General features: G+C 52.5%; 7 protein-coding genes across 7 annotated transcripts; 3 read left to right on the top strand and 4 right to left on the bottom strand.

Moving 5' to 3' along the window:
* Positions 1–136: 136 nt before the first annotated feature.
* Positions 137–5,793, bottom strand: VTN00DRAFT_8800 (uncharacterized protein; the record flags this gene model as incomplete). The annotated part of the gene is made up of 2 exons (XM_069435690.1): positions 137–747; positions 807–5,793. 2 exons carry the CDS (start codon positions 5,791–5,793, stop codon positions 137–139), a joined length of 5,598 nt encoding a protein of 1,865 aa, XP_069285610.1.
* A 1,151-nt stretch (positions 5,794–6,944) lies between these two features.
* Positions 6,945–10,899, top strand: VTN00DRAFT_8799 (uncharacterized protein; the record flags this gene model as incomplete). Its single annotated transcript, XM_069435687.1, has 2 exons — positions 6,945–8,865; positions 8,915–10,899. The coding sequence occupies 2 exons, from the start codon at positions 6,945–6,947 to the stop codon at positions 10,897–10,899; spliced, it is 3,906 nt and encodes a 1,301-aa protein (XP_069285609.1).
* Positions 10,900–12,998: 2,099 nt separating this feature from the next.
* On the top strand, positions 12,999–14,642 carry VTN00DRAFT_8798 (uncharacterized protein; the record flags this gene model as incomplete). Its single annotated transcript, XM_069435686.1, has 1 exon — positions 12,999–14,642. One exon carries the CDS (start codon positions 12,999–13,001, stop codon positions 14,640–14,642), a length of 1,644 nt encoding a protein of 547 aa, XP_069285608.1.
* Positions 14,643–15,088: 446 nt separating this feature from the next.
* VTN00DRAFT_8797 (uncharacterized protein) lies at positions 15,089–16,431 on the bottom strand (the record flags this gene model as incomplete). Its single annotated transcript, XM_069435685.1, has 5 exons — positions 15,089–15,282; positions 15,383–15,631; positions 15,699–15,793; positions 15,928–16,244; positions 16,354–16,431. 5 exons carry the CDS (start codon positions 16,429–16,431, stop codon positions 15,089–15,091), a joined length of 933 nt encoding a protein of 310 aa, XP_069285607.1.
* Positions 16,432–18,826: 2,395 nt separating this feature from the next.
* VTN00DRAFT_8796 (uncharacterized protein) lies at positions 18,827–19,573 on the bottom strand (the record flags this gene model as incomplete). The annotated part of the gene is made up of 1 exon (XM_069435684.1): positions 18,827–19,573. One exon carries the CDS (start codon positions 19,571–19,573, stop codon positions 18,827–18,829), a length of 747 nt encoding a protein of 248 aa, XP_069285606.1.
* A 25-nt stretch (positions 19,574–19,598) lies between these two features.
* Positions 19,599–21,185, bottom strand: VTN00DRAFT_8795 (uncharacterized protein; the record flags this gene model as incomplete). The annotated part of the gene is made up of 3 exons (XM_069435683.1): positions 19,599–19,904; positions 20,157–21,054; positions 21,124–21,185. 3 exons carry the CDS (start codon positions 21,183–21,185, stop codon positions 19,599–19,601), a joined length of 1,266 nt encoding a protein of 421 aa, XP_069285605.1.
* Positions 21,186–22,362: 1,177 nt separating this feature from the next.
* VTN00DRAFT_8794 (uncharacterized protein) lies at positions 22,363–23,416 on the top strand (the record flags this gene model as incomplete). Its single annotated transcript, XM_069435682.1, has 2 exons — positions 22,363–22,752; positions 22,823–23,416. The coding sequence occupies 2 exons, from the start codon at positions 22,363–22,365 to the stop codon at positions 23,414–23,416; spliced, it is 984 nt and encodes a 327-aa protein (XP_069285604.1).
* Positions 23,417–24,159: the final 743 nt, after the last annotated feature.

Here is a 24,159-nt window from a genome sequence, read left to right as displayed (position 1 = left end):
AAGCGTGGAGAATGTAGCATTCCCAAAAGAAATTTGCCGTGTCAGTGATTGATGTCACTGGCGAACAGCACATTAAGGCATGTACTTCGTCGACCGTATCGATCTCATTATTATTGCGAGACATGGTGTGCATTCATCATTTCGCCATGACATCCACATACCTGCCCTTCTTCTTTCCCTTGGAAGCAGCAGCCCCCTTTCGTGCCTGCGGTGCACCGAGCAAGTCGTCTATAGAGCTTGCGTTGCTCAGCGATGTTGCAGGCCGAGAAGGGGGTGCCAGTCCCGATCCAGGGTCCGGGGGTGTCGAAGCAGCGGCCCCAGTGGAGACAGGCCGGGGTATGTTCGCGCCTGCCGGAGACGGTACGCCGAGGGAAGATGATAGGGCCGGGCTTCCAGAACGTGATGGAGCACTACCAGTTGGAGGTCGACTATCTGACCCTGTCACGGCCGCGGAAGCGGGAGTAGGGCCGTTAGAGGCCATTGGGGGTGCACCCGCCGCACTGCTAGTGCTTCCTGTCCTGCTTTGCGGAGCTGGGCCCTTCGGCGGAGGAGGCGTGGCACGCGCTGCAGCATTGGCGCTATTCGGATCCTTCTTATTGACCCATTTCTTCAGATTCGTATCATAATAGAATGAGTTCTCCTCGCCAAGTTTCGCACGAATTGGGCCACCGGAAGAAGAATCGTCCTTCTTGCCACCGAACCAGCTGCCAAACCAACTTTTCCTTGCAGGCTGTGCAGGCTTCTTGGCTATAGGCGCGAAGATTAGTATCTAGCTAAACATAAATCCAGAGAATAAGTTAACTTACCATCTGCTTCCGCAGCTCTTCGAACAGCCTCGTCGGCTTCACGATCCCTCCGCTCCCTTTCTGCCTTCTGGATAGCCGCAGCACGGGCCGCAAGATCATCATCGTCGTCATCATCCATGAATGACTTTTTCTTCGGCTTTTCCTCAACAGGAGACTGCTCTGCATCCTCAGACTCCGCAGGCATATCTGGCTGATACGACGGAGGTTCATAAGTACTAGTACTGGTTGGTGGCTCGTAACCGGTGTCCTCTGGCTGCTGTTGTACTTCTGCAGATCCTGGATTGTATAGAGGCTGTCCAAAGGATTCGGGGCCAGTTGCTGCTGGTCCATGGTTATAGCGACCGTAAACAGATGACTGTCCCGGAGACATAGACGTAGACTGCTGCTGCGTCTGAGACGACGAGTCCTCTTCCACTGGTGCGAGAGGAACATAGGACTGCTGGGGAGGTGTAGAATGGTATCCAGGAGCTAGCGGAGAGCCGTACATGTTAAATGGGCCCGAGGCGTAGTCACTCGGCGTCGAAGGTTCTTGAGAGCCACGCCTCTGCGCGTACTGAAAACCAAAGGAAGGAGATCTCTGAGAATCCAAAGATGACCTACCACGGAACTGCTCGGGCGAAGAGCTTGGAGCATACTGGCCTCCCGGGGCATACCGTGAGGTAGGAACCGATTGCGTCTGAGTAAGTGGATACGACCCATACAGGTCCGTAACAGAGGGCGTGCGACTGATCGTTGGAGTCCCAGTGACCTTAGCGAATGGCCCAATGTCCTGATCGCCTTTTGCAGAAGCATTGGACACAGCATCGCTATCATCGCCGGCAACGAAACTGTTGAACTTAGCCCACATGGAACCAGATACTTTCTCCATGCTAGGCCGAGATATCCACGAAGACCCTCCATCACTGGAACCAGACACCTGCCTCAAGCGTGTCGATAGTTCATCGATCTCAGAGAATAGGCGCTGGTGATAGTACGGAGAAGGTCTGGTTGTCGCCTTGAGGATTCCCCCAATCGCATCACAGTATTGCTGAGCCTCGGATTTCCGACCCCTGTCTGCCAGTGAGATGGCGTGCCGCAGTTTCAAAGCCTGGAAATGCGGCAGAACAGCCGTTGGTGAGCCGGCGAGGACCGAAGTAGCAAACTCATAGACTTCTGTCAGGAGTATTGCATCTTCGTCAAGCATAAAGGTGGTGGGGAATTGGCGGTGATCAGTTCCCAGAAGTACAATACATGCCTGCGGGTCATCGGCGCCGCCGAAGATCGGTACAGGCGACGAGGCCCGTGCAAATATGTAGCATATGTGGGAGGCCTCTATCCGGCCGTAGGACGCAAGCAAACGGCCAAGAGCGACAAGCGCCCTGTGGTCCTCCGCACTGCGGTTGCTTAACACCAGTCCCAAGGTCTCCCGCCACCTATCCAGACCATCAAGGGCGTTCTTTGTAGGTTCTGGACCGGCAAGCTTGCTAACCATCTGCAGGCCGGCCCTAGCTGACGGAGGGACGAGTTCGTCTATGCTCTCCTCGAGATTGCCGGCGAATATTTCGTAAAGGGCAGCAAGAGATTCCGTGTTGCCACCGGCATTGCGGACCTCTCTTCGAACAAATTCCTGAACCACCTGTTTCCAGATAGATTTGTCCAGCGTCGATGCTATTAACATCGCATGCCCCCACAGGCGGCCGTCTACCGCACCCCAGACCGCTTTCTCCCGATCGCCGGAGAGAAGGTCGTTACGGAGCCTTTCCAGGGTCTGCGGATCGACAGCATCGGGTTGTAACGAAGCAGCCGCGGGCTGGTACATACCAGCAGCCGTCACATCGCTATTGTATGTCTGATCGGATTCAGAACCCTGAAGGCCTGGAGATATTACGTTGCGCAACGATTTCTGAACGTCGGCTGTGCCCTCCAAGACACCGTCGTGCTCGACTAGAACTTTTATTATTTTCCAAAGCAAGAGCTTCTCCTCATGGCGCTTGTGAGGTTCAGGGTGTAATTGGGCAGCTTCCGAGAATCCTTCATTCTCGAACGCCGCGATCTTGCTCGACAGCCAGGCGATAACATCTTTCTTCTTCGACTTGGTCTTGAGGGGCCCCGGGAATTGAACAATGTTGTCCGCAGGTGGGACGAATTCATTGAACTGATGTATCTTGACTTCTCCAGGGCTGGGCTTGATCATCGGGGCCATACTGCCAGCGGAGTATCGAGGAATATGCTTGGGGAAGCAAGAAACGACGGCGCCCCCAAAGCCGAAATTCACAATTGGCGCCCCTCTCCAGCGCTCAAGAGGGTCGAATTGTTGCCCATCAGTAGGCGGTATAAACTCTAGTTGCTGAGTGACGCCACGGCCGAGCGTAGAGGTCTGGGACGCTGTATAAGGATTGACTGCCTTTGTCGGAGAGCTAGGATCGTGCACAGAAGCGGGCCGTGGGAAAGGCTCCATTGGAGTCATTGACAGACTTGGGCCTGACAATTGTTTTCCGGGAGACTGCGTCTGAGACCTTCGTGGAGGAACAAACTGCGCATCGCCAGGTGGTGGAGGACCTTGCGGCTTCTCAGCGGTAGCTCTCGGTGCATATGCCGATTCGGATGGGGCACGCTTAGAGAATTCATTGAGATAGGAAGGGGGAGCGTAAGGATTTCTGGGAGGAGACATCTGCTGGCTAGTCGGCGGGCTCAAGGAAGACTTTTCGGCTACCGCATCTGCTGCTGGAGCACCGAAAATGATACCAACAGGAGGCGATTGGTCCGCGGTGGTAGGAGGGGTCTGCTCTAGCGTCTGCCGTGGTGGCAATGGGCGAGGAGGTGAGAGCGTAGCTGCGGAGGACGCAGGCGGCTCTTGGGATACTTCCGGCTGATATGCATTCTTCTCATGATAAGCCAAAGGACTTGACGTCCGCGGCTGAAATGGAAGAACGGTCGCCGGCGAAGAAGTGTTCGCTGGCTGGGAGGCGTAGCGGTTGCGAGCAGGGGTCCCAGGGGACTGAGGAGGTGGAGCTGGCGAATATCTCGGAGAGGCCGGAGGCTTAGTGCCAGGTTGCAAACCAGGCGGCTTCGGAGAATATCTAGCAGCATTGCTGGGCACTGAAGGAGCACTGGGAACGGACAGGTTCGAGTAAGGGCCCACGGGTTCTGGCGGCTGAAGTTGAGACTGGAAATATGAATCGCCAGCAGGTTGAGTAGCAGGCGAAGAAGCTCCAGCGTATGGGCCAGGAGTGGAAGGTGGGGGTGCAGCTAATGTCGTTGCGGTATTCGCAGGCTGGGGGGTGTATCTCCCTCGGCTGCCAGGGCGCGACCTGGATGTCACAGGAAGTTCCTCGTAGAAGTTTTTGGGAGCAGAGACAGCGGGAGCCGTAGGCGGAGCTGTAGGAGGAGCGGTGGGAGGAGCGGTAGATGCGGCCGGGGGAGGCGGAACTCCAGTAAAGCTGTTGGTTCGTGGAGGCGGCGGTGGCATTTTGGTAGCTGGAGGAGGAACAGTGCCTGGAGGAGGGACGGGCTTATGTGCAGCAACAGGTTTTCGGGGTCGTGTGAGGTCTGCAGGAAGGTCATACGGCGACTTGTAACCATCCTTCTTATCCACGAAGCTCTCCGCCTTTTCTGAGGCAGGCTTCTGCTGAGGTTGAGCTGGTGAATATAACGGCGCCCCAAACCCAGGGCTTTGCTGTGCCCCTGGTACAGGCAACCCCTGCAAAAGCTCAGATGATGATGGCTGATGAGGCACGTATGGATTTGACCCGATGGAGCTACGCTGACCTCCGAAGTCGCTATCATGTTCCGCAGGTCCAGAAGGGGTTTCAGGAACGGGTGCTTGGCCTGCTGTTGTGTTTTCAGGAAGTTCGTCGTCCATCAGCAAGTCATCGTCATCCAGTTCAGCTTGCCATCGAGCTGCAAGGTCCTCCTCAGAAGACATCTTCTTCACCGTACCCGTGGGCTCAGCCGCGCCCTCTGCATCGGAGGGGTGTAAGACATTCGGTGGATTCTCACTGATCGGAGAGTCTTGCGCGAAGCTGAGCGAGTCAAGAACCTGAGAAGTGCTTTTGCGTGTGATATGAGGCTGCTCTGCCTCCGCATTGGAAGATTTCTGAACGGAGCTAAAGAAATCATCGCCCTCGTCTTCGTCTCCGTCGAAAATCTTCTCTATCTGACTTTCAGGTTGTGTCACAGGCTCAACAGGCTCCTTTGGCTCAACTGGCGTCTCAGGAACCCCATTCATGAGGGGTATACCCTCTTCGAATCTAGACTCGGGTTCGGGGGGCGGGTAAATCGGTTTCGTCTGTGTCTTTAGCTGATTGAAGAAGTCCTCCTCCGAGTTGTCACCATTTCCATCCATGGAATCACCCCAGAAGCTGTCACGATTGGTCTCCACATATCCATTGGAGACGCCGGTTGCGATATCTCCTTGACTGTTTTGCGGCGCAGTGTCGCCATTTTCCTCCAGCTCTGCTGCATGCCCGTTCTGAACGGCCACATTAGAATCCTCGACGACAGGAGGAAAAGAATTAGTCCTGCCAATTATGGCCTCCTGTTCAAATGGGTCTGTAGCCGTACGCGAAAGACCCAAAGGAGAATCTAGCTTATAATCACCTGAGGCGGATTCTGTAATGTTCTGTTCGGCATGGCTCTCAACAACGGGTTCAGGAATAGCCTGTGCTTCTTGATTCGCCGGTGAGACATCAGCCTCAGTCGAGATCCCATTGACTCCTTCTGTCTTGTCGGGGTGGGTTGCATCCTGGTCTGGGGACTCTTCGAGATTCTTTGGACTGTCGGACGCATGTGTATTCTCTTGGAGTTGATCGAAGAATGATTCGGGATCGGGATCGGGAATGGAGACCAAAGACTGAACCGGGGCTTGCGCGGAGCTTTCCCCCGAGTCCAATGCCAAGTTTCCTGAATCCTTCATTGTCTGACCGTCACTCGAATCCGGTCTCAGAGCGGGATTCCACGAGGCAGGCTCAGCAGTTGCAGCCACGGCACCGTCATCGTTAGTTGCCATGGTGTTGTATATAAGTCTTCACGATCTTAAAGGACAGTCAATACTGCATAATGGTCAGTCTGCTATCCCATCATAACCGCTTAGAGACACACGAGCGATAGCGGCAAATGCGAGGACATGACGGCAACTCACTTGTACAAAACAGAAAACAAAACAAAATTAATACACAAAGGCCTCAGCAAGAGCAGAAGCCGTGGATCATCATGACTGGGATGCAACGCCAGATCGCGCGCTTGGTGGTTGATCTCTGAACCCGAGGAATCAGCTGGCGTGATGGAGACCAGCTTGATGCTCAAGTCTCTCGCCGGACATGTTTGGTACGCGACCGTCAGAGCGGTCACGGCACTGCGTTGTTCCGGTCCGACGGCCAACTAAACTTTTTGGCTACGGGCTTCTCCCATATAGTTTCCAAGCGCTACATCTATCAGATCCGTGTTTTCTGCGGCTGGAAAAATTCTGTTCCTGATACTTGCAGGTTGAGTCCATTTTTGGTGCGTTCCACATTCTATGTGGATCTCGAGAGCATGTTCTCCATGCTCACAAGATGTCTACTGGTGTATGTAACCGTACTGTATCACCGATCTCAACAAGCCACCTGTCATGAACGTCAAGAGTAACATGACATCTCTAGATAAACGGTATTCTCTTTGTTCCCTCGCCAGACGACCCGACCCGATGTCAGCGAAAAATAGAAACATACTCCATAGTCGCTCATTGGAAGATCTGAGCTCCCGCCCTAGGGCCTGCGCCACACGGCGGAGACGGACGAACTCTTGGCACGTGATCCAACCCAGGCGGCGGATCAGGTGGCAGGAGCCGCAGGATGGGCATCCGAGGTCTCAGGCTGCTTCGTGCTGGCACTACGCAGTGACTCCGTCGTGGTCTAGTTTCACATCCTCAACTAGATCGCCAGAACGGGAATTTTTTTTATTTTCTGCAGTGATCAATTCCCCGACCACGACTGCGCCCCTTCGATCCCGAGTCGGTTGTCGCTTCTCCCTAGCCCATACAAATACGCGACGATGGTCCTTTGGAGTCCCATACGCCACTCAACGTGACATGACATACCACCTATGCCGCGGGAGCTCGAGGAAATGCTCCTCTGCTGAAAGTTCGAATCTGCGCTGAACCTATCCCAGACTGTGTGAACCATGTCTTTGTCAACCGAATACGTACATCCGTTCGACAACGCCAGCGTATCCGGCGATTCGGGTTCGGATGACGACCTCGACCTGCAAGAGCTCGACCCCGAGTCGACAGACCTTCAGCGAAATGGTCGGTCATCCCTGGATGGCGGGAGAAGACGACAGGGCCATAGAGCGGGGATAGCGCTGAGAAATTTGAGGGTTGGTGGCGGTCCCCGTGCTTGGGGACGCGGGACGTCGAGATCGCGGCATGGAGCATCGGAAGAGGATCTTAACGCCCTTCTGGAGGATCAAGAGGATGAGGAGCGTAGAGTTTCACAGGGAAGCTCGAACAATCCCCCGGAGGATGATGCGCCTCTGCTTCACGGCCGCCGGCGTGATCGACCTCGCTCTGCGAAGGGCGAAGAGCCCGTGTCGACAAAGGGTCCCAGACTACGACTCCCCAGCTTCAGGTTGTCGAATCCATTGCAGAGAACTTCTCGCGAGCCCATTGGTCGGGGGGATGAAGACCCAGCAAACAAGCCTGCGCGAGAAGTCTTGGTTGGACAGCCGCAAAAGTCTAAATATCCAGCAAATATCGTTTCGAACGCCAAATATACCCCCTGGAGCTTCCTCCCTCGCACGTTGTATAATGAATTTTCCTTCTTCTTCAACATTTATTTCCTCCTGGTCGCTCTCTCGCAGATCATCCCAGTGCTGCGGATCGGATACATCTCTTCATACATTGCACCTTTGGCGTTTGTCGTGTCGATATCCCTAGGTAAGGAGGCCCTTGATGATATAGGGCGCCGGAGGAGGGATGCAGAGGCAAACGCGGAGGAGTTTACGGTGCTCTCATTCGGCGGCTCTGGTCCTCGGCGAAATTCACGAACTCTCTCAGCTATCGATTCATCTGGCGCGGACACATCTGGTGTTTTCGAGGTTACGAAAAAGTCCAAAGATCTCAAGGTTGGAGATGTCTTAAAGCTCCGCAAAGATCAAAGATTGCCGGCCGATGTGGTGATCCTCAAAAGCATTTTGGCCGAGACGTCTGGTTCTAGTCCTCGAACTTCCGCGGCTGAGAACCCCGACCCGGAGTCCCCAGCCGATCTTATTGATACAAAGATGAATTCTCCACCACATTCGCCAGATACGCAAGTTGGAACAAGTGCTGCTGCAAGAGAGGAACAGGATTCTGGGGCGGGCGGAACTGATACGTTCATTCGAACCGATCAACTTGACGGTGAAACGGATTGGAAATTACGCCTTCCCTCTGTGCTCTCTCAAAGCCTTTCTCTTAAAGAATACACGAGGTTGAGAATTACGGCCGGTGCCCCCGACAGGAGAGTCAACGAGTTCGTCGGCACAATCGAGTTGGCGCCGCCATCCTCTGATGATGCATACGACCCTCACATCGACAAGTCACAGAATCAGGCTACCCCCAATGAGGGCCAGGGAACAGAGCCCTCTCCGGGGAATTCCGCTCCCCTGACGATTGACAACACGGCTTGGGCCAACACCGTTCTTGCGTCAAACACCACAACATTTGCCGTAATTATATATACTGGTTCGCAGACTCGATCCGCTCTATCGACATCGCCCTCTCGATCAAAGGTGGGACTGCTGGAATACGAAATCAACAATTTGACCAAGATTCTGTGCATCTTGACCCTGGCGCTATCCATCATTTTGGTAGCCCTGGAGGGGTTCCAGCCAACCAACGACAAGGAATGGTATATTGCGATTATGATATATCTGATTCTGTTTTCCACGATTATCCCGATGAGTCTTCGTGTTAATCTGGATATGGCCAAGTCGGTGTACGGCCGCTTTATCGAGCGAGACAAAGGCATTCCTGGCACCATCGTTAGGACAAGCACGATTCCCGAGGATCTTGGTAGAATTGAGTATCTTCTCTCGGATAAAACGGGGACCCTGACACAGAATGGTAAGTTGATACCAATGCACGCAAGCGAACTGGCCTAACTTTCAAATAGAGATGGAACTCAAAAAGATTCATGTTGGGACCGTTTCTTATGCCAACGAAGCAATGGATGAAGTTGCTTCTTACGTTCGGCAGGGTTTCTCGGGCAGTTCCCAAAATGATGGCCCTCAGTCATTGATAACTCCCTCTTCGGTCTTTGGTGCCCAGGCTGGACTAGGTGGTGGTACACGGACACGCAGAGAGATTGGCTCTCGTGTTAGAGACATCATTCTCGCGCTTGCCCTGTGCCATAACGTCACACCAACGACAGACGAAGGAGATGGAGAGAAGGTTACTAGTTACCAAGCCTCCTCGCCCGATGAAATCGCCATAGTCAGATATACGGAGGAAGTTGGGCTCAGACTGGCGTATCGTGACAGAGAGAAAATCATTCTGGAGTCCACAGATACGAACAGGGTTGTCGTACGCGTCCGCATCCTTGAGATCTTCCCGTTTACCTCCGACAGCAAGCGTATGGGGATTATCGTGCAATTCGAACATGGCGCTGAGGCATCTCCGACGGAAGAGAGTGAGATATGGTTCTATCAAAAGGGTGCGGATACAGTCATGTCCTCTATTGTCGCAGCCAACGATTGGCTTGACGAAGAGACAGCCAACATGGCCAGAGAAGGACTACGGACGCTGGTGGTGGGCAGAAGGAAGCTCTCTGCTCAGCAGTACCAGGAATTCTCGGCCAGCTACAAACAGGCGTCTCTGGCTCTTCAAAGCAGAGATGTGAGGATGGCTAAGGTCGTCAGCGAACATCTCGAGCGTGACTTGGAACTGCTGGGCGTCACCGGTGTCGAGGACCGGCTGCAGAAGGATGTGAAGCCGTCTCTTGAGCTTCTCCGTAATGCCGGTGTCAAGATTTGGATGTTGACTGGTGACAAAGTCGAAACGGCTCGCTGCGTGGCCATCTCCGCGAAACTGGTTGCCAGGGGGCAGTACATTCATACAGTCGCGAAACTGAAGGACAAGTCTGTCGCCCAAGACACCCTGGATTTTCTCCGCAACAAAACCGACGCCTGTCTGCTCATCGACGGCGAGTCACTTTCTCTTATGCTTAGTCAATTCCGATCCTCCTTCATTTCACTGGCGGTTCTGCTGCCTGCTGTCATCGCCTGCCGATGCTCTCCTACGCAGAAGGCAGAGATCGCAGAGTTGATCCGTCAACACACCAAGAAGCGCGTCTGTTGCATTGGTGATGGAGGCAACGACGTCTCCATGATCCAAGCTGCAGATGTGGGTATCGGTATCGTGGGGAAGGAGGGTCGACAAGCTTCCCTGGCTGCGGACTTTAGCATCACCCAGTTTCACCACCTCACGAAGCTGCTCGTGTGGCACGGTCGTAACTCTTACAAACGGTCCGCGAAACTGGCTCAGTTCATCATGCACCGAGGTCTCATCATCAGCGCCTGTCAAACGATGTACAGCATTGCCAGCGGCTTCGAACCGAAGGGACTCTTCATTAACTGGCTCCTGGTGGGCTACGCTACGATCTACACCAACGCTCCAGTTTTCTCGCTCGTCCTTGATCGTGACGTTGACGAAGAGCTGGCGAATCTGTATCCGGAGCTCTACAAGGAGCTGAAATCCGGACGCAGTCTCAGCTACCGCTCCTTTTTCACCTGGGTCCTGGTTTCAGTGTACCAGGGGTCTGTTATCCAGGGCCTCTCTCAGATACTGATGGATGCGATCACCGGTCCCAGGCTGATCAGCATCTCCTTCACAGCGCTCGTGCTGAACGAGCTGCTGATGGTCGCGATCGCCGTGACGACCTGGCATCCCATCATGATCTTCTGCATCATCGGGACGGCGCTCGTCTACGCGGTCAGCGTGCCGTTCCTCGGGGATTACTTTGACCTGCAGTACATCATCACCGTGGACTGGGTGTGGCGCGTGGTGGTCGTGTCGGCCGTCTCGCTCGTACCGGTCTGGATCGGGAAAGTCGTCAAGGGGGCCTGGAGTCCGCCGAGTTATCGGAAGGTTAGAAGTTGACGTTCCTGTTTGCCTGTCTGTCTGTTTGTTGCATTTGGATACCAACTTTTTTTTTTCTCTTCTGACTCCGTTTCGGAGCTTGAGGTGTTGGGTGGATTTTTTTATGCTTTTGTGATTTGTCTTTGAGCGGTGTCATGATTATTCCCTGTGATCTATGATCCATAGAGTTGATTCTGGAAAATTTTATACCATTTACGTTTGCATCCTTATCTGGCGGGTCGTCATAGTACGGTACAGTAGACAGCTTCTAACCGCTTGTGCTGTGTATCCGAAAGCATATGTATCCCCATTCGCCTGATGATAGATACCCTTCCAATTCTCGTTGGGGTTACAAAGGCTTAAGCTGTGGTTATCATATCAATCCACTAGCAGGTGATCAGTCCACCATGTTCCTTTTGTATGAAAACGTTTCTTTTCACTTGATATCGTCCTATGGGTTCCCCCTTCTAGTTGCAAGTCTATTTCAAGTCTCGCAGAAAGTTAATGTCTTCTCTAGTCGGTCAGAACTGCCTACCTAATACATTACCATAATAATGGCCTTTCTCTCTTACTAGAACTCCTACCTACTACTGCTACTACTACTACTACTACTACTAGCACTAGCACTGGGTACCGTCCACGACTAGGGTCCCGAGGTCAGTAACCGTCCGTTAGGTCAGGTCTACGTATGTACTTCTTCGGAAAATCGTCGGGGGAATGCTGAACTTTACTCTATCCCTACCTAACCTAACGAAGACCCCACGGAGGTAATGGAATCCATCATTCTGATTTCTCCAGCTCTTACGCTCCCCACAGATGAAATGGCAAATGGACCAATTATTTTTCTTCACCGTTCTCGTGGTCAGGTCCAACCGTTTCGAGGGTCCACCGGGTCGGGTACCCGACCCGACAGTACTCCGTACAGAACCGGTCCTGTTTACCTACTTCTCGTAGAATTCCATTGAGGTGTTTCAACCGGCCATTTTATTTGAATTATGATCTGATATTTATCTTGGAGCAGTAGAATCCCTCTATCGTACTGTCCAAAAGGTTGAGCCCGGGAAGAACCTACCTACTCTTAAGAGTACTCGGTAACCCGTAGCGTCGGGCTTGGGCTTGGGCTTGGGCTTGGCGCATGCGACGATGACCTCACACAGAAAAAGAAAATACCTGCAGAATACCTATCCAACATTACGGTATGGTTCTCTCCGATGATTCCCCGGTGACCAAAACGCGGGAGTAGGCATCCGACAAGACAAGACGACACGCGTCGACACCGGACAGAAAGAAGCATCAGGTCGGAACGGACGAGACGAGACCAAAGGCCAAGCTTTGCTCCCGGCTTGGTCCCGTTGCTTGTCACGATCGACAGACACATGGAGAAAGTCGAGGAGAGAAGACGGGAAAATGCCTCATTTTTCAACGGATAGACCCCGAGATGCAACCAACCCGTCTGTCTGGGCTGTGGAATGTTGAACGTCGGCTAATGAAGCCAGCGTCGTGAGTGGTGGTCTCTCTGGGGACGGTCCACTCTGGGGTGTTGTGTGGGGTTTTCCTGGAGGCCCGGGGTTGAGATGCGAGAACAGTCGCTTTGTTTCTCGACGAGACTCATAACCCCTGTTGATGATGATATCTGGCACGAAACTTTGCGGATGTGGTCGACACGGAAGCTTTCGGATACAGCTAGGCGTGGATCAGCGTGGTCGTTTACCAGCGAAGCAGCAGTAGATAGATAGGTAGATAGATAGATAGATAGAGGCGGGTTTACGGCTGGTTCAGGTACATACGGTTCGCATTTTCCCGGTCGACGCGCGCTAGGTTCGATTGCTCCAGTCGGATAGAGAGACGGCGACACTAACATAGCTTCGAGAAATTATCCAGATGGACTGCTGCCCCACGAGATGCCCCCCCCCCCCCCCCCTCCCTTGCTGCATATTAACTGAGCTCCTCGTCCCCTCGAAAATTACATCTCCCGTTCAGCGATTCCTTGTGTGATGCGCCTCAGCTGAAACAGACGAGACAGTCGTCAAGGAACCCGCCAAGGTCAGTTCCCTCCTCCTCATCCTATGCCCGCAGTTCATCAACGTCCAACCTGTAGCAGATCACTGGCCTGCACCGCCATGGCCAACAGCAATCCTGACGATTCGCGCGAGACGCACAAGGAGGCCACGGTCCTCGAGTTGGACGACGCTCAGAAAGACGTCTCCGCCCGCGATGAGGCCGCCATGGACGCCGAGCTCCAGCAGCTCGAGGGGCGCCTGAACGAGCTGAAGAAGCCCAAATTCGAGGTCGCCTTCTCGAACCCCGCCGTCTTCACCTACATCCTGGTCGGATTCGCATCCCTGGGTGGTCTGCTGTCCGGCCTCGATCAGTCGCTCATCAGCGGTGCCAATCTCTTCCTGCCCAAGGACCTGCATCTCTCCGATGGCCAGTCCAGTCTGGTCAACGCCGGCATGCCGCTGGGGGCCGTCGCAGGCGCCCTGATCCTGACTCCAACCAATGAGTATCTGGGCCGACGCATGGCCATCATCGTCTCCTGCATCCTGTACACCGTGGGCGCGGCCTTGGAGGCCGGTGCCGTCGACTTTGGCATGATCTTCGCGGGCCGTTTTATCCTGGGCACCGGCGTCGGCCTGGAGGGCGGCACGGTGCCGGTCTACGTCGCGGAGTGTGTGCCCAGCAGCATGCGCGGTAACCTGGTCTCGCTCTACCAGCTCAACATCGCGCTCGGAGAGGTGCTAGGATACGCTGTCGCGGCCATCTTCGTCGGCGTCGAGGGCAATTGGCGCTACATCCTCGGATCCTCCCTGGTCTTCTCGACCATCCTCCTGGTGGCTATGATCTTCCTGCCAGAGAGCCCTCGATACCTCATGCACAAGGACAGGACGGTCCAGGCGTACGCCGTCTGGAAGCGGATCCGCGGGTTTGCAACTATCGATGCGAAGGAGGAGTTCCTGGGGATGATCCGGGCCGTCGGCGCGGAGAACGAGGAGGACAAGAACACCAAGCGGATGCCCTGGCTGGACTTCTTCACCGACGGCCGCGCCCGACGCGCCATCGTCTACGCCAACATCATGGTCTTCCTCGGCCAGTTCACGGGCGTCAACGCCATCCTCTACTACATGGGCGTGCTGATGAGCAAGATCGGCTTCGACGACAAGACCAGCGTCTTCATGTCCCTCGTCGGCGGCGGCGCCCTCATGTTCGGCACCATCCCCGCGGTCCTGTACATGGAGCGGTTCGGCCGGCGCTACTGGGCCAACGCCATGCTTCCCGGCTTCTTCGTCGGTCTGGTCCTCGTCGGCGTCGGCTACCAGATCCCCATCGAGACGCACCCCGCCGCCGCGCAGGGCGTCTACCTGGCCGGCGTCATCCTGTACATGGGCTTCTTCGGCTCCTACGCCTGCCTCACCTGGGTCATCCCCGCCGAGGTCTACCCGACGTACCTGCGCAGCTACGGCATGACCACGTCCGACGCGAACCTGTTCCTGTGCTCGTTCATCGTGACGTACAACTTCACGCGCATGATGAACTCGATGACCCGGATCGGCCTGACGCTGGGCTTCTACGGCGGCATCGCCGTGCTGGGATGGTTCTACCAGATCATCTTCATGCCGGAGACGAAGGACAAGTCGCTGGAGGAGATTGACGAGTTGTTTTCGAAGCCGACGAGTGTGATCGTCAAGCAGAATGTCAAGAATACGGTGCAGGTGATGCGCGATCTGGCTGCCTTTCGCTGGAAGAAGGTTTTCGTGCCGTCGTAGTCGTCTGTCATCTGACTGTATCCTAGATGTATTCGCACCTTGGTGCTTTTGCGACTTGATCCCTTCGGGGTTTTATTGAAATAAATGCTTACGTGCTACGATTCGTATCACGCTTGACGATAGTTACGGTTTACGGTTCCATGTACTGTACAGAAAAATGAAAAAAAAAACCATAATAGTTGGTAACCCTTAAAAAAGCACTCGATACGTAATCTCTTCAATGATATTAAACCTGATTGATCCATCCAAAACATCTTTCCTTCTGAGACATGTGAAACAAAATTGACACGAAACGAAATAGAGAAGGAAAGATCCACAGCTGCCCAACAAAACAGCTTTCTCACCATCCTGAGGGAATCGTGCACGATGGTGATTATGATGATGATGATGATGATGATGAATGATCTCAAAATCATCAATCGCATACATCAAATCACCTTACTTACTTACTCCTTCTCATCCCTCCCCATCCTGTTCACGCGAGTCCTCATATCCGGCTTGGACGCGTCCACGAGCGGGGAGATCCATCTCGTCTCCATTTTGACCTCTTTCTTGTCTTCCCCTCCATCCTCCGCAAGAGGGCCATTCCCATTCTCCGGCGTCAACGGCAGCGGTACTTTGACGGGGTACGAGACCGACGCTGTATAACATTCCACGACAACCATCAGCAAAACACATCTTTCCCCGGCACAAAAACACCCCCAAAGGAAGGAACCAAGAAAAGAAAGGGGAAAACATACCAAACCCACTCCGATGATAATTCACATAGACATTCTCCCAGCACCCCGGCCGCGCCTCGTACGTCTCATGCATAATAGAAATATCCGGATGATATTTCTTGTTCGTGGCCCACCAGACCATGCCCCGCGAGTGGTACTTTGCGTGCGCGAAGCGGTGCAGCCCTGACATCGAGCGGAAGTAGTAGATGTTGAGGAGTTCGGAGGAGGTGGTTCGGTCGGAGATGGAGAGCCAGGATGTTGTTCCTAGAACTATTTTTTTTTCTCCGTAAGTATGTTGGGAGGGTATATGGAGGGGGGGGGGGGGGGGGTTTCCTACATTCGAATTCCTCACGTCTCTCTTCCATGTCCTGGGTCATGTCGATGAAGAGGTCTTTCATCTTGTTGAATCCGGGGGAGAGGATTCCAAGAGGACTATACTCATCACCGTCACTCTGTGTTCAGCCATCTCCTTGAAAAGGACATCCATGCACAAAAATTTTACGTGAAAGAAAAAGAAAAAGAAAAAGAAAAGCAAGAGACAAGGGGACGAGGGATGAGGGACGTACTGATTCGTCCTCAACCCCAAAAACAGCACCACAACCGTCTCCCTCGACGGCTCCGTCCCAAACTCCCCCTTTTCATCCGGTACCTGGGCCGACACCCTCCCCGGGATGATATCCTCCATGTACTGATTCTTCCTCCAGCCGTACATGATCAGGAGTACGTCGAGGCTGCGGTACGTCAGGATGCAGATTGAGGGGAGGAGGGAGAGGAGGGATAAAGTCGGGAGGTGAAGGTGGTGGAGGAGGGAGTAGGTCAGCAGGCCTTGGAGGGTGCAGCCCAGGAGGACGAGGGTTGAGAGGTGGAAGTTGTTGAGGAGGACCTGGTCCCGTTTTCTTTGTCAGTATGTTATATTATATATATATATATATGGGGTTATGTTGAGTGGGTAGGTGGTGACGATGATGGTGATGCGGGGAGGATCTACAGACCGCATTCGATCCTATCTCCGACAGTCGAGACTTGGGCTTCGAGGCCTCGGGCTCGAAGAGGGGCGTGAGGACGGCCATGGCGGTTGATATGATCGATTTATTGATTGGAAGAAGCTGATAGTTGTCGAGACGAATTGGAAGTGCGTCGACGTTCGAGGTCCCCGTCTATCCGTCTATTGATATATGTATTCAGACATGCGTTGTATACACAAAAATATCATCCATTCCATCCAGGAGACGAGCGACCTATTTAAATATATCTACCTACCTAGGTAGATAGGTAGCTACATACCCGATGTATCGGAGCATACGACAGCAACCGACGTCGTCATCGTCGTGTCGTAGTCAGGCAACGAGAAACAAAACCGTCTGTCTTGTCTGTTGGTGACAAGAAACCCTCCGCTCACCCCTCCATAAACAGCAAATGAGGGGACGTGGAGGAGTAATTCCAGTCTCGGCCGATGCGCATCGTCTGCCCTCCATCATTCCACCATTATCATCCTTTCTCCGAAATCTCTCCCCTCAAGCCCAGATCAGCATGTCCCAACCCAGCGCCATGGATAACGGACCCGGTCGGCCACGGGTCGCCTGGCCTGTGCTATGCGGTCGTGGGCCATGCATGCATGCATGTCGCACGGTGCAACATGGACAACAAGCTCTGCCCTGCCCTGTCCGGGGGGCAGAAAGAGAGAGCGAGCTTCGCACGACATGACAGACAGAACAGGTCTAGCTAGGGCTTTTTCGGTTGACGGCCATGGCGATTAGAGACTCTCCGCCGGATTGCGGAGAGTACATTACGTTATGCCTGTGTATGTAGCTAGATACATTAGTTAGTTGGACATGCTAATAGGCAATGAGATCTTTCGATAGTAGTTGGTGATGGTGACGATGCTCGCACTCGCACTCGTAGCCCTATAGATCATCTGTCTGCTGGTGGCTGTGGCTGTGTGTCCCACTAGGCGTTGCCTCCCCCGTCGGGGGAAATCAAGGCCGTCGGTGAGATAGGGCCTCCGGGTGCCGATATCATGATCAAAGTACTCCTAATCTATATCGCCTACAGAGTATATAATAAGTATTGCCTTGCCCTTCCCCCGGGTCCGAGTCGGACGGATCCTTTCTGAAGATCCATATGCGGGCGAGTTATGGGTTGCAAGTTAGGTAGTTAATTGTGGTGCCTGCTGGTTGCTTACCTGATAGGCAGGTAGGTAGGCAACAAAGAAATGGTATTTTATTTATATAATGATTGTCGGATGGGTATGCAGTGGTGTATTCCTCAAATAGGGAGGAGATGAGATTTTCGGGTTTCTTGTAGGTACCTATGTAGTGCATAGAATTCTGAAGATGGAATGATAACCAGATGGAGGATCGCTTGTTCGTTATGTGTGTAACAAGGCTCTCTTTTGCAGAGGAATAAGTCTCCCAAGCCAGAGGGGGATGGATCTTGTTACGCGTGTGACGAGAGGTTTCAGATTTCTTTCTTCCTGAAATAGATTCCATCAGAAAATAGAAGATTCTTTTTCGTTACCTGCATAAAAAGAACCCGCGCAGTTCCAATGCAATAATTTGGACACTAGGTAGCATTTAATAATTGTTGGCTATAGTTGGTTAGGTATGGTTATACATAGGTAGTTGCAGCGATCGGTCCAACTCTAAAACTGAAACTCAGTGGAGAGGAGGCCTCACAGACCTGAAACTGTTTGACGGTTTCAGAAAAAAAAAATAGCTTTTTTAGGACTTTGTGCTTCTATAAGGTTTGTCAATGCATCCACGTAATAGTTTTAAACATTTGTACTTATTTATTTTCCACAGTATGTTGTCGTCTAAACTGTCAGGACTACTAACTGGCTGTTACTCGATACAAAGCATAATCTGTAATGGAGAAACTCTGCTTGGCTGTCTTTATCAATGAAAAGTAAACAACGTCAAAGTAAAAATGTTCCTGTGCATATTCGAGTCTTCTGTGATCGGCAGTTCCACGTCTTGGGACAAGCGTCTAGTGTGAGCTTGTCTAGGCTGTCTGCCTTGTTTACCTACATGATTATGATCATTCGGCAGTCAGGTCAGATGGTGCGGTTGAGGGATTATACGGTATATGGTGGATAGTTTAGTTATTAGGTACTGCTTACAGCTGATAGGGTTCAAACATCACCGTGTCGTGTCCATGGGTAGGCTTAGTTGGAGAGACGTCTGACAAACTTCTACACCGTCCACACGTATTATTAAGGTATGTATTTATGTACATTAATTTAAATTAGAGCGTCGATGTAGATGCAATCCGTGACCACCCAACGCCCTGCCAGATGTTGCTGCAAAGGTCAATAAAGGCTTCTAAGGTAACAGGCCGCGGTCCACAACGATAGGGGGAATAGTCAATCTGCGAGACGAGGCAATATAATGAAACATGTCCACGGTACCACCAGTGATGCCCGAGACTTAGGTAAAAACTTCAACAAGCGGACAGACGACCTGTCCTCTACCGGTGTATCTTCGGCCCAGAAGGCAACCCGATTCCGCCGCCCAGAGGTTTTCGGGGCACTCCGCCGCCTCCTCCACCACCTCCGCCGTACGCGGTGTATCCAGGAGACAAGCTGGGCGGTGTGGTAGAACTCGGGCTCGGTGTGCTCGAACCCCCGTGTAAGCGTGCTCGCAACCTCTCCTGGGCGGAGCTCCCGGAGCCCGTTCGGTCCAGGAAGGGACGGCTCGGCGCTGATTGAGTCGACTGGTAAGATCCCGCACGCTGGCTGGGGAGCGGCCGGGCGCCCGATGGCGGCGGGGGAGTCTGGGAGTGCGGGATTCCTGCGCCTGCTGACGCTGCCTGCGGCTGTATGCGTGGACGACGAAGGCTCGAGGTCTGCTGCGAGGGTGGCGGTTGCGAAGATCCCGAGTCGCCCCAGAGATCGCTCAATCCGCCTCTGCCTCCTCCCGACGATAACGCGGGTGACTGTCCTCCATATCCCTGCTGCAATGCCACCTGGGTTGTCGCGACGACTCGAGGCTGTGGAGGCGGCGGGGCCTTGGGATCCGGTGGGAGCCAAGCGGGAAAAGGTCGTCCTTTCTCCGTGTAGTATGCGCGGAGGACATTGGAGATGTGGGAGCAGTCTTCATTGTCTGGGTCGTCGGACTCTTCGCTGGAGGTGATGGCGCGGCGGAGCGAGTTGAAACGGGTACCCAGGCTCGAGATGGCAGAGCCAGAGGTGAGGGACGAGAAGTAGGACGTCATCCTGATGACGTTTCTGCTTCAATCCTCAGAAGGACAGCGTGTCTCGATCGCTCTCGGGGCGCCCTCCTGAGTGAAGCGCTCCAATGTCGGTGTGTGGTATCAAGGTCTGCGCGAGTCGGTCTGCTTGCAGATTTTCGTCGAACACAGTGAAGACGGAGGGCTGCCCGTCAGAGGATGCAGTCGTGCGATGCAGTCGTGCGCCCAGCTGGGGCGGCTGGTCGAGTAGGGAGGCGAATGTTGGCGGAGAGAGTCTGGTCTGAGCCGTCGCGGAGACAAAGTCGAAGCGTCTCGAGTATAAGTGCACGTGAATGAAGTCGATCCGTGCAGCACGCTTACAGCAGAATACATGCTAGAAAAACAACACTACTTAGGCAGAAAAATTACTACAGAACCCTTATCTATACGATCGCCAGAGAATAACTTATTTTCTTTGTAAACTTTTGGGAAACAAACGTGGTCAAGTCGATAACTGGGTATGAATGCCCCGATCGAGTGGCTGAACATGCTCTCAAAGAACCAATATCCCTCAAAACGCCCTGCAAGTGTTTTCCACAGAATGATAGACTGGTGATTATGCCATGACACTCTCCTTTCCGGGTCCCTCCGTCTCGTATTCAATCTCAATCCGAGCGCCCTTCTTCCGCGGCTTCGGCGGTGGTGCTGCGCGCTTCCGCTTGGCGCCAGCGGCAGGCTTCTGCTCATCGTCCTCACCGGACTCGTCGCTACCCTCGTCACTCTCCTCGTCGCTCTCATCCTCATCATAATCATCGCTCGAGTCGGCAGAGTCTCCTCCAATCCAGTCTTCGATGTCCCCGAGATCCTCTTCTTCCTCGTCGATGTCGCTGACATACTCAACCTCTCCAACGCCCTCTTCCTCCTCGTCCTCGTCATACTGCTCACCCTCATCGAGATCCTCGTCTCTCTCTCCTTCTCCTTCTCTCTCGAGACCCCGGAGGACCTTCTTCCAGATGCCCTCCTCCACGTTGAGTGGCCGGTCGCCATATGCGCCGCTTCTCAGACGTTCAATGAGCTCGCGTTCAATCGCCCGCTCGACCTTCGCGGCCGCCTCTGCCTTGCGCTCGCGAGTTGCCTCTCGTCTCCTAATCTTCGGAGCCAGCTTCGGGACGATCTTTTCGCCAAGCCGTTCCTCTTCCTTCGCAATCCTCTTCATGCGAATAGCCACCTGCGTCAGCCTCGTGAGACGCTGCTTGCATTTGTGGATCAAAAATTTCGGCCAGTAGATCAACCGCTCATCAATCTGCTCGAGCGCTTTGCTGTAGTTGGACGAGAGCCGTATTCGCTCCCACCACTTGCTGGGCATGTGCGCGCGTTCGATCGTCTTCATGTAGAGATACATCGCACCCGTTTCGGGGTCCGACCGAACGGTGGCATAGCGAGAGTTGGCCAGCGGGCATGACTGGCGATTGCAGAGACCGGTGACGTTGTATTCATTCCGGCAGAAATTTTGTCCCTTGGTAGTTCTGTGCAGGTAGTCTCGTGTCAGCGTACACTCGGAGAACCGTTCCGCAGGAAGAGATTTCCCAACTTACTTGAGCTTGTAGGAGCAGAATTGCTGGTTGATGATCTGCCAGACGATTTCGTCTGAAGCCATGGTGAATAAGACTGACCGGCGACAGCGCCGGAAGAAAGTGAATCAAGCAGAGAGTCTCGGGGCAGACGTCGAGGATCGACGGCAGAAGCTTCATCGCCTGCAGAGAAAAAAAGTTGCGGGTAGCTGGTCACGTGGGGCGCTTATCGATAGCCTGTCTTATCAGCAAACAAACACAACGTCCCGCCAGGTCTCCAACGTCCTCCGGAAGAGCGAGTTCATGCTTTGAGATATACACAATGGTCATCTGTTCATGTACATGTGAATGATATCTCAGGACATTCACATTATGGTTCCTGACATGTCTTCCCCACTCCTGCTTTCGTCCTTTTTTTCCCATCCCCGCAGCCTACAGAATCTCAACTCTCTCTCCGTCTTTCTTCCATCTCCAGGAATCCTTCTTTGAGATTATAGAGTATCGAGCGATACATCATGTCTTTTCTTAATATATCAAAGTATACCAATGCTTTATACAACGCTTTGTAGTCTATGCTGAATTGTTTTGATTCTAGGAGCCAGAAATTTACTTGATCTTATCGAATATTAAAAATGCTAAAGGGAACATAGAACCGACAGCGCCTCGTCTATGTCTTCTTAGCCCCCCACAGTTTCTATTTTTATAACAATGGATCTCACATTGACTAAACACAACGAATTGTTTTATTTTGTCTTGCTGTATAGCAATTGCTTATGGCTTTCGATGAGCTGTGCCTCCGAAGATGTTCTAATCTTATCTGGCTTCTAGTCCTCTATCTTTCGCATTCTCTTCTTTGGCAGAACAAGATTATTGTTCTCTTGTTGAGCTTTCGTTTCAGACTACCGTTCTTTATTTACATATGTCCATATATACTCCTTCAGAATCGTCCCCATTGTCATAACCAGCAGTATTCCAACTCTAATTATCTATTAATATATATATTCTACAGACTTCTGCAACAATATATTTGCGTTTCAATACCTGTGCGCTGCTGTCTATTGCTGCTTTTTAACTACTCGATATATTCCGCGATCCTTTATTTGAAGAACTTCCTTGTTCCTACTGTCTCTTTGTTAATCTCTCAGAACCTCCGGGGTATCTCCGCCTGAGCTGTATAGCAGAGTGAATCTCACGATTTTATATTTCTCCCGTTAAAAATATTATATAATTTATCCCTTTAAACTACAGAACACATAAATCACGATGTCTCAGCAGTCCCAGCAGCCTCAGAAATTGCGCCAGCCCCAGCAACCCCAGTTGTCTAAGCAGCTCCAACGACGTCGGCGGCCTCAGCCACCTGGGCTCATTTGCCCCCGCTGCCATATGTCATTTGCAACTCTCGAAGCGCGCGCCAACGACATTGAGGAACCCCTCGACCACAACGTGTGCTATCTCTGTCTTCAAGTTGACATACAGGAAGATTTCGAGACATTCACCGAACTCCAGGACCATCTGGAGAAAATTCACCATTACTGCGAGCCATGCGAGTGGCATTGTACTTCTCGGCAGGCTCTCAGGGCACATAATATCTCAATGCACAACATGTGCGCGATCTGCGAGGAATACTTTCAGAATGTCCATGAACTGAATGGCGTGAGTATAACCCATTCTGCCTTTACATGTTACTGGATCCAGTCCACTGACAGGCATACCTGATGCACAGCACACAGTCGCCGTCCACCGCCCCCATATGGCCAATTGCCCTCTCTGCTCTGGCAGCTTCACCGCGTACGCCTCCGTCTTCAACCACCTCGAGTCCGACAACTGTCCCTACGGAGCAACACTACAAGACATCCACAATCTGGCTACACAATACTACCAGGTCCGCGGCATACAGATGCCCAACCCGTTCGCGTGCCGCGAGTGTCCGCGGAGTTTCAACCGGTTGAGCGACCTCATGCAGCATATCGATACACGTTCCTGCCCGGCGAACTATTTTACAAACTCCGAGTCCGTGGGCCCGATGGTCACATATATTCGCAATAATCTGCGTGATGCTGTTGACGCCTGGAGGCCACTGTTACCACCACCACCTGCAGCACAACAGGAGCAGCAGAATGCAGCCAATGCTCCTGCTCAACCTACTCAACCTGTTGAGGCTGCTCGGCCGGGAGCTGGTGGTGATCAGCCAACTGGGACTGATCAATCAAATGGAACCAATCAACTGGAACCACTAGTCAACCAAATGGAAACAACAAACCCAACAGAACCCCTCAACCGAATCGAAACCAGCAACCCTGATTCTCAATTTCTTTGACTACCTATTGATTGATCATTTCGTCCTGCCGCGCTGCGCATTCCTCTTCCTGTCACAGCCGCATACAGAAACATGACTAACGACTGAGTCAGAAGCATCATTTCCTTTACTTATCACCTACTTAATCCACAGTTCAAAATTCGCGTCATTAGCAAGCGCCCAGGACGTACGTCGAGAGTGAGTGAGTGAGTCAGTTTTAGTGGGAGTCAAGTCAAGGGTGGGCAAAAAAAAGCTCACGATATTAATATCCTCGACGTTTTCGTGATGCATCAATTGCATTGCATGGAGTTCCTTAGGTTGCCTTCTGTTTTCGCTTTCTAAAGATACATATACCCCATTGATATGGTCCGTACAGTGTTGGCCGGGGTTTGTTTTCTTTTCCTTTGATGTGATGGACTTACCTAGCTAGCGAGCTAGCTAGAGTTGGGAGCGTTTCTAATTTAAGATAGGGCGGATTTTTTTTCTTGCATAGAATATTGCATTTGGCGACGTTTTCTTTTTCATTTCTTTTCTTTCTCTTTGTACAATAAGTACATCGAGTCGAGTTATGAGCGTCCTTTTGGTTTGGTTTGGTTTGTTGTTTTGGTTTGTTGGTTAGTTGTTTCAAGTTGTATAACAATGACGAGGATACATAGATCAGACGGGAGAGATGATAGATAGTCCACTTCGTAATGTGTACTGTAGTTCTATTAGTTATTCCTCCTATTGGTTGCTCTTTCAAATTGGGTTTTATAATACATGGA

This window comes from Thermoascus crustaceus (genome assembly GCF_041956765.1).
Source record: "Thermoascus crustaceus strain CBS 181.67 unplaced genomic scaffold VTN00scaffold_6, whole genome shotgun sequence".
Lineage (NCBI taxonomy): Eukaryota > Fungi > Ascomycota > Eurotiomycetes > Eurotiales > Thermoascaceae > Thermoascus > Thermoascus crustaceus.
The sequence above is the reverse complement of the archived record's forward strand: the minus strand, read 5'-3'. Positions and strand labels throughout refer to the sequence as shown.